Source organism: Capra hircus, chromosome 8 (genome assembly GCF_001704415.2).
Source record: "Capra hircus breed San Clemente chromosome 8, ASM170441v1, whole genome shotgun sequence".
Taxonomy (NCBI): Eukaryota; Metazoa; Chordata; class Mammalia; order Artiodactyla; family Bovidae; genus Capra; species Capra hircus.
Genome location: NC_030815.1, coordinates 24,880,864 through 24,893,889, shown reverse-complemented (window position 1 = coordinate 24,893,889; position 13,026 = coordinate 24,880,864). Strand labels below are relative to the sequence as shown.

The 13,026-nt window shown below is 37.6% G+C and overlaps 1 protein-coding gene across 2 annotated transcripts in view; it reads left to right on the top strand.

Moving 5' to 3' along the window:
* DENND4C (DENN domain containing 4C) overlaps positions 1–13,026 on the top strand; it is a 112,631-nt gene that overhangs the window by 20,753 nt on the left and 78,852 nt on the right. For both annotated transcript variants that reach the window (XM_018051919.1, XM_018051918.1), the window contains exons 2-3: positions 11,133–11,454; positions 12,581–12,833. In XM_018051919.1, the coding sequence (XP_017907408.1) occupies positions 11,150–11,454; positions 12,581–12,833 (558 nt within the window). In that variant the 5' untranslated portion in view covers positions 11,133–11,149. The remainder of the gene's footprint in view (positions 1–11,132; positions 11,455–12,580; positions 12,834–13,026) is intronic.

Below are 13,026 nucleotides of genomic sequence, written 5' to 3'. Positions count from 1 at the left end.
TGCCGTTTATTGAAGAGGCTGTGTTTTCTCCAGTGTGTATTCTTGACTCCTTTGTCATAGATTAATTGCCCATAAAGATGGATCAGTTTTGGCCCACTTCCTCTGTTCATCGGGCTGTATATCTGTGCTTGTGCCAGTGCCATGCTGTTTCCATCACTGTAGCTTTGTAGTGTAGTTTGAAATCAGCTCATGTGGTACCTTCAGCTTTGTCCTCCTTTCTCAAGATTGTTTTGGCTATTTGGATTTCTTTGTGTTTCCGTACAAATTTTAGAATTATTTGTTCTAGTTCTGTGAAGTTTGCCATTGGTATTTTGACAGAGACTAGCATGAATCCCTAGATTTCCTTGGATAGTACAACATTAGTTCGTCTAGTCCATGAGCATGGTATTTCTTTCCATCTGTTTGTTTTGTCTTCAGTTTCTCTCATCAGTTTTCCAGATACAGATCTTACATTTCCTTAGTTGGATTTGTTCCTAGATATTTGTTTTTGATGCAACTGTAAATATGTTCTTAATTTCTCTTTCTGATCATTAGTTATTAATGTTTAGAAATGCAACAGTTTCTGTATATTCATTCTGTATTCTGCAGTCTTGCCAAATTCCTTGAGTCCTCGTTGCTTTTTTGTTTGGCTGTGCTGGGTCTTTGTTGCTTTGCGGGCTTTTCTCTAGTTGTGGAGAGTGGGGGCTACTCTTCATTGCAGTGTGTGGGCTTCTCATTGCAGTGGCTTCTCTTGCTGCAGAGCAAGGATTCTAGGGTGCTTGGGCCTCGGTAGTTGCTGCATGTGGGCTCAGTAGTTGTCATTTCTGGATTCTCGACCACAGGCTTAATTGTTGTGGCAAATGCGTTTAGTTGTCCCAAGGCATGTGGGATCTCTCTGGACCAGGGATTGAACCCAGGACTCCTGCACTGGCGGGTGAATTCTTTACCACTGAGCAACCAGGGAAGTGCCCCCGCCCCAACTCCTGCCCCGTCCCTTTGTTTTTTTTTTCTCTTTTAGCCACACTGTGTGGCTTGTGGGATCTTAGTTCCCTAACCAGGGAAACATGTCCTCAGCCATGAAAGGGTGGAGTTCTAACCACTGGACCACCAGGGAATCCCTCTTTAGGATTTTCTGTGTGTAGTAGCATGTCTTCTGCAAACAGTGAGTTTTAATTCTTCCTTTCGAAATTGGATTTCCCGTCTGTTTCTCTGATTTGCTGACTGGAACTTTCAATACTATGTTTAATAAAAATGGTAAGAGGTGGATATCCTTGTCTTCTTCCTGATCTTAGAGGAAACGCTCTCAGCTTTTCGGTATTGAGTATGATTTCTTAATGTGGTGTATTACGTTGATTGGTTTGTGTATCTTGAACCATCCTTGCATCCCAGGAATAAATCCCACTTGATTATGAGGTATGATCCATTTAATGTATTGTTGAATTTGGTTTGCTAATATTTTGTTGAGGATTTTTACGTCTGTGTTTATCAGTGATATTGGCTGCCCTGTATTTGTGTGTGTGTGTGATACTTCCTGGTTTTGGTGTGGGGTGATTCTGGCCTCGTAGAACGAGTTTGGAAGTGCTTATTCTTCTGCAGTTCTTTGGAATAGTTTGAGAAGGTGAATTTGTCCATTTCTTCTAGGTTGTCCATTTTATTGTCATATGATTGTTCATAGTAATCTCTCATGATAATTTGTATTTCTGTGGTATGGGTTGTAATGTCTTCCTTTCATTTCAATGTTATTTATTTGGGCCCTTTTTTTTTCATGATGTGTCTGACTAAATGTTTATCATCAGTTCTGGTTATCTTTTCAAAGAATCAGTTCTTAGTTTCACTGATCTTTTCTATTTTTTTAATAGCCTCTATTTCATTTCTTCTCTGATCTTTATAATTTCTTTTCTTCTACTAACTTTGGGTTTGATTGCTCTTCTTTTTCTCATTCCTTTATTTATTTTTCTTTTTTTTTCCTTGATTCCTTTAGCTATAAGTTTAGGTTATTTACTTGAGATTTTTCTTGTTTTCTGAGGTAGGTTTGTGTCTCTGTAAGCTTCCTTCTTAGAACTGCTTTTCCTACATTATCACAGATTTTTGATTGCTATATTTTAATTTCTTCTTTTTGACATCATATATTTTTTTTGTTTTCTGTAGCCCTTAACAACTTACTGCAGATGTAGACGATTTTACTACATTGGTCTGTTAACCTTCCTACTAGCTTTGTAAGTAGTTGATTTATTACCTTTACATTTGCCTTTATCAATGAGATTTTTCCTTTTGTAACATTTATTTTTCTAGTTGTAACCTTTTATTTTCCACATTAGAGAAGTCTCTTTAACATTTCTTGTAAAAATACTGGGTCTTGAGCCCTTGGTGAAAGTAGCTGGGTCCTGAGGCAGATGGGGTGGGTGTCTTAAGCCGGCTGGGCCACAGGTTGGTAGGGCCTGGGTAGCCGCATGGCTTGAGGTGTCCCAGTACTGGCACTGACAGACTGGTGAGCTGGGACAGGTCCCAGTGCTAATAAGTTAGAGGATTCCAAAATGACATTTGCCAGCCCCAGTGTGTTCATGGTGTATGAGCTCCCCAAATGGTTGCTGCCAGTATCTGTGTCCACAGGGTAAGCTCCAGTTGCCTCCTGCTCTTCCAGAGATTCTCCAAGATTAGCAGGTGCATCTAACCCAGGTTTCTTTCAAATTACTGCTTATGCTCTGGTTCTCAGTGTGAGATTTTGAGTGTACCCTTTTAAGAGTTGAGTCTTTATTTCCTAGAGTCCTTTGACTTTCCTGAAAGTAAGCCCCACTGGCCCTCACAACCAAACACTGTAGGAGCTCATCTTCCTGGTTGCAGTCTCTGGGCTAGGGAGCCTGATGTGGGGCACCCTGGGGAGTTACTTCTGCAGTTGTAATTATCCTGTTTGTGGTTCCCACCTGGAGGTGTGGTTCTCTACCATATCCTGTCTCTACCCCTCTTATTTGTTTCGTTGTTACTTTGTACTTTCAGTTGTAGAACATCTTTTCTGCTAGTTTTCAGGTCTTACCAATGTTACTCTGTAAATAGTTGTAATTTTGGTGTGCCCTTGGGAGGAGGTGGGCTCCCTTGGTGGTTCAGCTGGTAGAGAATACCCCTGCTATGTGGGAAACCAGGGTTCGATCCCTGGGTTGGCAAGATCCCCTGGAGAAGGGAGCAGCTACCCACTCCAGTATTCTGGCCTGGAGAATTCCACGGACTGTACATCCATGGGGTCCTAAAGAGTCAGACATGACGCTACAGCTTTCACTTTAACTTCACTTGAGAGGAGGTAAGCTCAAGGTCTTTCTATTCTGCCATCTTGACCACTTTTTTATCCAGTCGTTTTAGCATCCATTTGGTGATTCTTACTTGAATCTGAATACTGTGATGCTTGTAAAATGGCTTTTAATCATTTCTTATGTGTTTATTACGTTGTATTCTGTTTTGAAGAGTCTTCCTTTGCTTCTTTCACTTTTATTCATTTATTTTATAATATCAGCAGTGTGGACTCGGGGCCTAAAAAAACGTCAGTGTTTTATTAGTCCATTACTGTCACTCATTTTGATGCTAAATTTGTTCCCAGATTGGCCAATGGAAGACTCTTCAAGCAGTTTCAGTCCCCTTTTGATAGAACCCCCCATTAGTCTTTGACCAGGGCTTTTTTCCCTCCATTGTATAAAATGTTCTAGGTGTATCCTGTGTTAGGTTTTTTCTTTTAATATAATTTTTTTAAATTGTGTTTTTTTTTTTTTTTTTAAATAACAATTCCTGCCTTGGAATTGGCCATTTCTCCAAGAAGCTCTAGTATCTCTTGACTGGAAATGTCTCAAAGAAACAAAGATTCAGGTGCTGGGCTTGTTTGTTGCTGGTGGAATGACACAGCTTCTGCATTTTTTTTTTTTTTTTTTAAATAGCAGAGAGGAGGAGGAGATACACTGACTCACACATACGTATTTTAAGTTTTATTGAGCTGTAATTTATACACCACACAGTTCATCTGTTTAAAATATATAATTTACTGATTTTTAGTGTAGTCACAGATTGCTCAGCTGTCACCACAAACAATTTTAGAACATTTTTATTCCCTCAAAGAAGCCCCCTACCCGCTGTCAGTCATTCCCTATCCCCCTCACCCTTGGGCCTGGCAGCCAGCCACCACTTCTGTGGACCTGCCTGTGCTGCATCGTATCAGTGGAGTCTGGCTGTCGGTCTTCTGTGACTGACGTCTTCCGCTTGGCATGTTTTCAGGGTTCATCCATGTCGTGGCGTGTATTAGTGCTTAATTTCTTTTTATTGCTGAACAGTAGTTCATTGTATGAATATACTGCATTTTATTTATCTCTTTATCAGTTGATGGACATTTGGACTGTGACCATTCAATACATGTTCACAAACATGTATTGAAACATTTTTATTTTTGAATTATTTTAGGTTTACAGAAAGGTTGAAAAAATAGCACAGAGAATTCCTGTATTTTTCTATGGCTGACATATATTACCACTGTACATTTTTCAAAACTAAGACATCAATACTGTTACATTGTTGTTAACTGAAATCCAAATTTTATTTTAATTTGACTAATTTTTGCATTAATAAAAGATTTCTGTGATCCAGTTCAAGGGGCACATGCCTTCACTGTATATATATTTTAAAATTGTGAGTTTGTACTGATACCTCTTAATACCATTCTCAATAGAGATTCTTACTTGTCTTATCCCATCCCTTAGTTATAGCTCCCTTTTCTCATAGCAAAAACTCTGGCTTCCAACAATTATGCAATCGTAGAGGACATATCGAATAACTTGAGAATTGCTACAAACATACCAGTATAAAAAAAAACAAGCCTTCTAAGTAAAGGTTAAGATTTATTTTCAGTTCTTCATGTTGTCCAAAATTTACTTGGATTAGTTTTCCTTTTTCATTCTCTTCTATGTGATTACATTATCAGTTTGATATACAGTTAGGTTCATTGGCTCACATAAATTTCAGGATGAAGTTGGGTATCTAACCAGGTCAGTATTTTTAAATGAAATTTAGAAATTGTTCTTTTATAGATATTTAATCTTAGAGTGAATATAGCCTGCTTATGCATTTTATTTGTATAGTGTTTAAGGATTTTTAATTAGTGGCTGATGTTAAAGCTTGGTGATTTAAATAAAAATTTGTATTATTCCAGTGCTCAACTCTGTGCAGTCAGGGTAAAGTTGGAAAGGAACTATCTGGGCTCTCTACAGCCCAGGCAGTCACACTTGGCATGGGAGGTAGATGACACATGGTTTATGGAGGTGTGTGGTGATGGGGGGCAGAATCTGAATTATTTCTGTTTTCTCTTGAAAAAAGACAAGAAGGATTTTACCAAGTCCGTTTGGCAGTAGTTGGATGACTTTGACCAGCAGTGGCTGCCTGTGTTCTCTCTTTAGTTCTGATAGCTTATATCTTCTGTGACTCCTTTAAAGCATTTCTGTTTTCAGCCTTTCTTTATATCCCTTTTTCCTTACAAAACTGTCAGTTGCAGGTGCAACTATGGGGAATTATATTGCTTTGTTTTCTTAAAAAGAAGCAGACTTTATCTGAAATGAGTTACTTTTTTGATTTTGTAATTCCATGATTCAGCCAACATAACTGATGTTGATAATACTTTTTATATGGAATCACTAAGGCCTTAATTATAGCAGATAACTTTGGTAATACTTTAGTTTCATTGTGGTTTAAACAATGTTTGTTTTTCATTCTCTATAGTTTGGAATACCAGGGAACAGATATTTTTGAACCTTTAAAAAATCTTTTTATTTCAGTGACAGGAATTTTGTAAACACATTTAGCCTTGTAAATCTAACCAGTCCATCCTAAAGGAGATAAGTCCTGGGTGTTCATTGGAAGGACTGATGCTAAAGCCGAAACTCCAATACTTTGGCCACCTCATGAGAAGAGTTGACTCATTGGAAAAGACTTTGATGCTAGGAGGGATTGGGGGCAGGAGGAGAAGGGGACGACAGAGGATGAGATGGCTGGATGGCATCACTGACTTGATGGACGTGAGTTTGAGTGAACTCCAGGAGTTGGTGATGGACAGGGAGGCCAGGCGTGCTGTGGTATTCATGGGGTCACAAAGAGTTCGACACAACTGAGCGACTGAACTGAACTGAACTGAACTGAATATTCTGTTGATATTAAGAATATTTATTTATTAAAATGTATGCCATTCTAAATAGTAAAGTGAAATGAAATTAATTCTGAAAGGGTATCTTGCCTATAGTTGGAAAATGAAGTCTAATTATTTAACTGTATAAGTTTCAATAAATATTTTAATACTTTTCAAAAGTTTTTGTTAATACAGACTAATTTTTACCAGAGATAAAGCATATCATTTCATAATGATAAAGGGGTCTGTTCATCAAAAGGACATAGTCATTCTAGATAGTTATGTCTGCAGAGCTTTAAATTACATGAAACAAAAACTGGTAGAACTAAAAGGAGAGACATCAATAGATGTATAATTATAGTCAGATTTCAATAACACTGTGTTAATAATTAAACAAGTAGGCAGAAAATTAGCAAAGATATATAGATTTGAATAACACTAATAACCTTCTTGGCCTTTCTCCAGCAAAAATAGAACATACATTCCACTAAAATGTACATTGTATTTATCAAAGAGACTATATTCTTAGCTTTAAAACTAATCTCAATAGAAATAAAAGACGGCAAGTCATATGTAGTATATCCTCCAAGCATAGTATATTTAAGTTAGAAATCAGTAACCGAAAGATTCTTGGAAAATTTCCAGGTACAAAATTTGGAAACTGAAAAGCATACTGTATGTAGCCCATTGGTCAAAGAAAATAAGAAAGAGAAATTTTAAAATACGTTCAACTGTATAAGAAGACGACATAACTGAGTTCGTGAGATGCCACAAAGATGATATTGGAGAGGAACATTTTCGCTCTGAATTCATACATTAGAAAAGAAAGATCTCAGTGACCTCAGCTCTGACCTTAAGAAACTAGACATAGAGCAAATTAAAGTCTACATAAACAGAGGAAAGAAAGTTATAAAGTAGAGAAAAACCAGTGACACTGAAAGCTGGTTCTTAGAGAAGAACAATAAAATAGACAATTTTCTAGCCAGACTAACCAGGATAAAAAGAAGGCACAGATGTGACTGATATCATAAATGAGAAATGTGGCATCACTACATATTCTACAGATACTAAGAGAATAAGGGGATATTATGAAAAACTTTATGCAAGTAAATTACACAACTTAGATGAAATGGACAAATTCCTGGCCATATGCCCTCTCCCAGTTCTTCATTTATTCATTTATTTATTTTAAGTTTTGGCTGCATTGGGTCTTGCTTGCGGCCTGACGGTTTTGTTGCTCTGCTGTCCCGCGGCTTGTGGGATCTTAGTCCCCAGACCAGGAATTGAACCTGCATCCCCTGCATTGGAAGGAAAATTCTTAACCACTGGACCACTGGGAAGTCACCCCAGTTCTTATGTTAAAATGTAACACCCAGTGTGATGGTATATGGAAGTAGGGCTTTGGGAGGTGTTTTGGTCATGTGGATGCAACCCTCATCAGTGGTTTTAGTGTCTTTCTCAAAGTGACTCCAAGAAGACCCTTTGCTCCTTTCCACCCTGAGAGGTTACAGTGAAAAGACAGCCTTCAGTGACCTAGGAAGCCAGCCATTACTAGACACTGAATCTACCAGTGATCTTAAATTTCCCACCTTCAAGAAATAAATTTTTGTTGTTTATAAGTCACCCAACCTATGATATTCTGGTATAGCAGCCTGAATGGATGAAGATTTGATACAAACTGTGAAAGTTTACTCAAGAAGAAATAGGTAACCTGAATTGCCCTACATGTTAAAAGAAATGAATTTATAGTTTACAGTATACTCTTAAAGTAAACTCTAGACCTGGATGATGGAAAAAATTAACAATTCTATACAAATTCTTGAAAACTGAAAGAGAAAGTTTTCTCAAGTCATTCTGTGAGACTATCACATTCAGTTCAGTTCAGTCACTCAGTCGTGTCCAATTCTTTGTGACCCCATGGACTTCAGCTCACCAGGCCTCCCTGTCCATCACCAACTCTTGGAGTTTACCCAAATTCATGTCCATCGAGTCGGTGATGCCATCCAACCATCTCATTCTCTGTTGTCCCCTTCTCCTCTTGCCCTCAATATTTCCCAGCAGCAGGGTCTTTTCAAATGAGTCAGCTCTTTGCATCAGGTGGCCAAATTATTGGAGTTTCAGCTTCAACATCAGTACTGTCACATTACCTTGATATCAAAATCAGTTAAAGACAGTATAAGGTGGGGGGGGGGGAGAACTATAGACTGGTATCCCTCGTTAACAAATGTAAAATTTCAAACGAAATTTTAGCAAGTAGAATCCAATAATACATGAAAAGGGTAATATATAGATGGAGAATAAGCACATGAAAAGGTGGTCAGCATCACCAGTTATTAGAAAGATGCAAATTACATCTATAGCTAAGTATCACTACAGGCATAATAGAATGTAGTCTAAATTAAAAAGACTGACCTTCTAGAGTGTTGGAAACGATGTGGAACTACTGGAACTCTCAAATACTGATGATAGGAATGTAAAATGATATAGTCATTCTAGAAAACTATTTGGCACTTTTTAAGAATTGCATATACCTACCAGGTGATCCATTCATTCCATCTTAAAATTTGACTAAGGTAAATGAAAGCATATGTCTGTTAGGCTTGTACATGGATTTTCATGGTAGCTTTCTTTATATAAATAAAGCTCCAAGCTGAAAATAACCCATATGTTTATTAATGTAGGTGAATGGATAAGCGTCTTGTGGTATATTCAGACATGGAATTGTTAATTGTTTTAGTTGCTAAGTCGTATCCGACTCTTTTCCACCCCACAGACTGCAGCCTGCAGCCTGCCAGAGGAATACTGCTCAGCAGTAAAAAGGAATGAACTGTTGATTTAAACACTAACGTGGACGAATCTCAGAATAATTGCATAAATGCGTGAAAGAAGCCAGACCAAAAAAGAATACACTGTGTAGTTTGATGTATATCAATTCTAGAAACTAATCTATAATAACACAAAGCAGGTCACTCATTGCCTGGGAAGGGAGGGATGATGAAGGGGTACAAGAGTATTTTGGACGTTGATGAATGTATTCTCTATCTTGATTGTGATATTGTTTCATGGGTGTATGCATTTGTGAAAACTTAGCAAATTGTACACTTTAAATATGTACATTTTATTGTATGTAAATTATACCTTAATAAAGTGTTTTGAAGAAGCACATAAAATCCATAGAAATATTTAAGATCTCAGATACTTTATTTTTAGTGTTGCTGAGTTTAAAAATAATAGAAATCTTGACTCAGCATTCATATTCTCTAGATTTCTACCATGTATTACCTGTGTCTTTTAATATGTATTTTATATAATTTTGTCTTCTTTGGTTATTTTTTTAATGCTGTATCTGGTATTTATATATTAAATAGTTAATGACCCCTAATAACCTCAGATATGTAGTTTGACACCACCCTTATGGCAGAAAGTGAAGAGGAACTAAAATGCCTCTTGATGAAAGTGAAAGAGGAGAGCAAAAAAGTTGGCTTAAAGCTCAGCATTCAGAAAACGAAGATCGTGCCATCTGGTCCCATCACTTCATGGGAAATAGATGGGGAAACAGTGGAAACAGTGTCAGACTTTACTTTTCTGGGCTCCAAAATAACTGCAGATGGTGACTGAAGCCATGAAATTAAAAGATGCTTACTCCTTGGAAGAAAAGTTGTGACCAACCTAGATAGTATATTCAAAAGCAGAGACATTACTTTGCCAACAAAGGTCCGCCTAGTCAAGGCTATGGTTTTTCCAGTGGTCATGTATGAATGTGAGAGTTGGACTGTGAAGAAGGCTGAGCGCCGAAGAATTGATGCTTTTCAGCTATGGTGTTGGAGAAGACTCTTGAGAGTCCCTTGGACTGCAAGGAGATCCAACCAGTCCATACTAAAGGAGGTCAGTCCTGGGTGTTCATTGAAAGGACTGATGCTGAAGCTGAAACTCCAGTACTTTGGCCACCTCATGCGAAGAGTTGACTCATTGGAAAAGACTGATGCTGGGAGAGATGAGGGGCAGGAGAAGAAGGGGACGACAGAGGATGAGATGGCTGGATGGCATCACCGACATGGACATGAGTTTGAGTGAACTCCGGGAGTTGGTGATAGACAGGGAGGCCTGGCATGCTGTGGTTCATAGGGTCTCAAAGAGTCAGACACGACTGAGCAACTGAACTGAACTTAAACATACTCACTTTTGACCCTTAAACACTCTTAGTTTACCCAGTGTTTACTCAAAGTTTTTTACCCATAGGGGCATATTCCTGATTGGGTTAAGAGACTGGCTTAATTATTTTTATTGCTTTTTGTTGTTGTTGCTAAGTCCTGTCCAACTCTTTATGACTTCATGGCTCCTCTGTCCATGAGATTTCCCAGGCAAGAACTCTGGAGTAGGTTGCCATTTCCTTTTCCAGGGAATCCTCCCCACGCAGGGATTGAACCCGTGTCTCTTGCATTGCAGGTGGTTCTTTACCACTGAGCCACCAGGGAAGCCCAATTATATTTATTACTAGTATCTTTATTTTTTTTTGTTAGACCTTGAATAATTCGTGATGAACTCAGTTCATTTGTGTAAATGTAAAGTTTAGCTCTAAGAATTCTGTAACTTAGAATGGTTTTTTAAAATAGTGTGCATTTTGTTCGTGTGTGTTTGTGTGCATTTTGTTCATTTGTGTGTGCGTGCATTAGTTCATACATGTGTGTATGCATTTTGCTGAAAGGAAAGCATCACGGCCCACTTCCGATAGTTTGATTATCCTTAACAGGACCTTAGGCATATGATAGAATCATAGTTGTCTTACAAATGAATTTGGGCTGTAAACTTCTACTTTGTAGGAGGTAAAAACTGATTAAATGCTATATAACAAGCTTCTACAGAATGACAACAGTTTGACTGTAAATCCCACTGGGAAGCGGCTGGTCAATTATTGTTAACTCAGGAGTATTTTAATTTAGTGAGTTAGGGTAAGACATTTCATTTAATCGATGTATTTTTTTTTTCTCTTTCTCTCGCTCTCTTCCAGGAAACCTAGTAGCAGCCATGATAGAAAACAAAGGGCCAAGAGTGGTGGACTACTTTGTTGTGGCAGGTCTCACTGATACATCTACTCTTCTGGATCAAGAAATAAATCGTTTAGATACTAAGTCAACTGGACCTAAAGCTCCAATTACAGACATTGCAGTTATTAACAAATCAGCTGGGGAAACAGTACCTGAAGGTTACACCTGTGTTGAAGCCACTCCATCAGGTCTCCAGGCAAACTTGAACTATGGAAGTCTGAAAAGCCCAGAACTGTTTCTCTGTTACAAGAGAGGGAGAGAGAAACCACCCCTTACTGACATTGGGTATGGTGACTTTCTTTTGCTGTAGTGAAGGGAATACAATTTATTTAAGGTGCACAGGAATAGAAATTTTAAAATCCTTGATGGTTCTGTTATTATTTGTTACTTCAAAGTCAAGTGTAGTAAGATATGTACCTCTCTCCATTCTTACTGAATTTCTCTGCATTGTACTGAGTCATTAGATTATTTCCTTTCAAAACAATATTGAAATGAAGGCATTAGAGCCTGAAATGTGATTTCGTTTGTATTTATCAGGTTAAGTTTACTAAACATAAAAGAACAAAAAGCTGTAGTGAAAGTATATTTTTAAGGAGCTAGTTAGGTTATGTGATGAGGGTTTGTGAAGCCCTGAACTCATTTAACAAAAGCAGGCAGCAGCAGCTAGGATTTAGATCATAATTGTGTTGACCCTATAGATCTATTTCCAGAAAGTTGATATCTAACCAATACTAAGTCATCTTAATCCATGACCATGAGATGGCGTTTTATTTATTGTTGTTGTTAATTATTGCTGAGTCATGTCCGATTCTTTGTGAACCCATGAACTGTAGCCTGCTAGGCTTCTCTGTCCCTGCTATTTCCCGGGTATACTAGAGTGGGTTGCCATTTCTTACTCCAGGGGTTCATCCCAGCCCAGGGATTGAACCTGCATTTCCTGCATTACAGGCTCTGTCCCGCTGAGCCATCAGGGAAAGCCCTTTTTATTTATTAGCTCATCTGTAATGTCTTTAAACAGTTCAGTCGAGGAATTTTTAAAGGGAAAATTTTGAGGAGAATTATGAAAAGTAAGTTTTGTGAAAACATCTGAATATTAGATAAAACTTCTAAGAATTGACCTGAGGATGGTTGGGGTAGTGCCTCTCTTTTGTTTCATGTTTCTTATAATAAGCAATAAAAACAACAATTGTTTGATCTATTTACACTTCTTAAATTGTGTTCTGTTAAAAAAATAGTAGTTAAGAGATTTATAATTCCCAAAGTAATACTTTTAGTTTTGGTTTGTAATTAAGTTTTGGGAAACAACAGGGGAGACCAAAAGATATATATCTATTTTGTTATCAAGGAGAAAAAAGTAGTGTTAACCTGACATAAGTTTACATGTCAATTTTTTTTCTTCCCTTCCATACAGAGTTTTATATGATGGGAAAGAAAGGCTTATTCCAGGATGTGAAGTGATCCAAGCCACACCCTATGGTCGCTGTGCCAATGTCAACAATAGTTCAACTACTTCACAAAGAATCTTTATCACTTATCGAAGGGCTCCTTTAATTCGGCCCCAGAATTCTTTGGCTGTGACTGACATCTGTGTTATTGTAACCAGTAAGGGAGAGACCCCTCCCCATACTTTCTGCAAAGTTGATAAAAACTTAAATTGTGGAATGGTAAGAATAAAGTTTCATTTCTGAAATTTCATATGAAAATTAAGAAAAATTTTTTGGATTCCTCTTTATCATTTGGCTTAATATTTACTCTGTTTATATTTTCATGACTTAAAAAAAAGAAATTTTAGCCTTCTAATTTTCATGGTTCATTATAACTTAAAAAATCCTTAGCTATATAATGTTTTAGAATAAG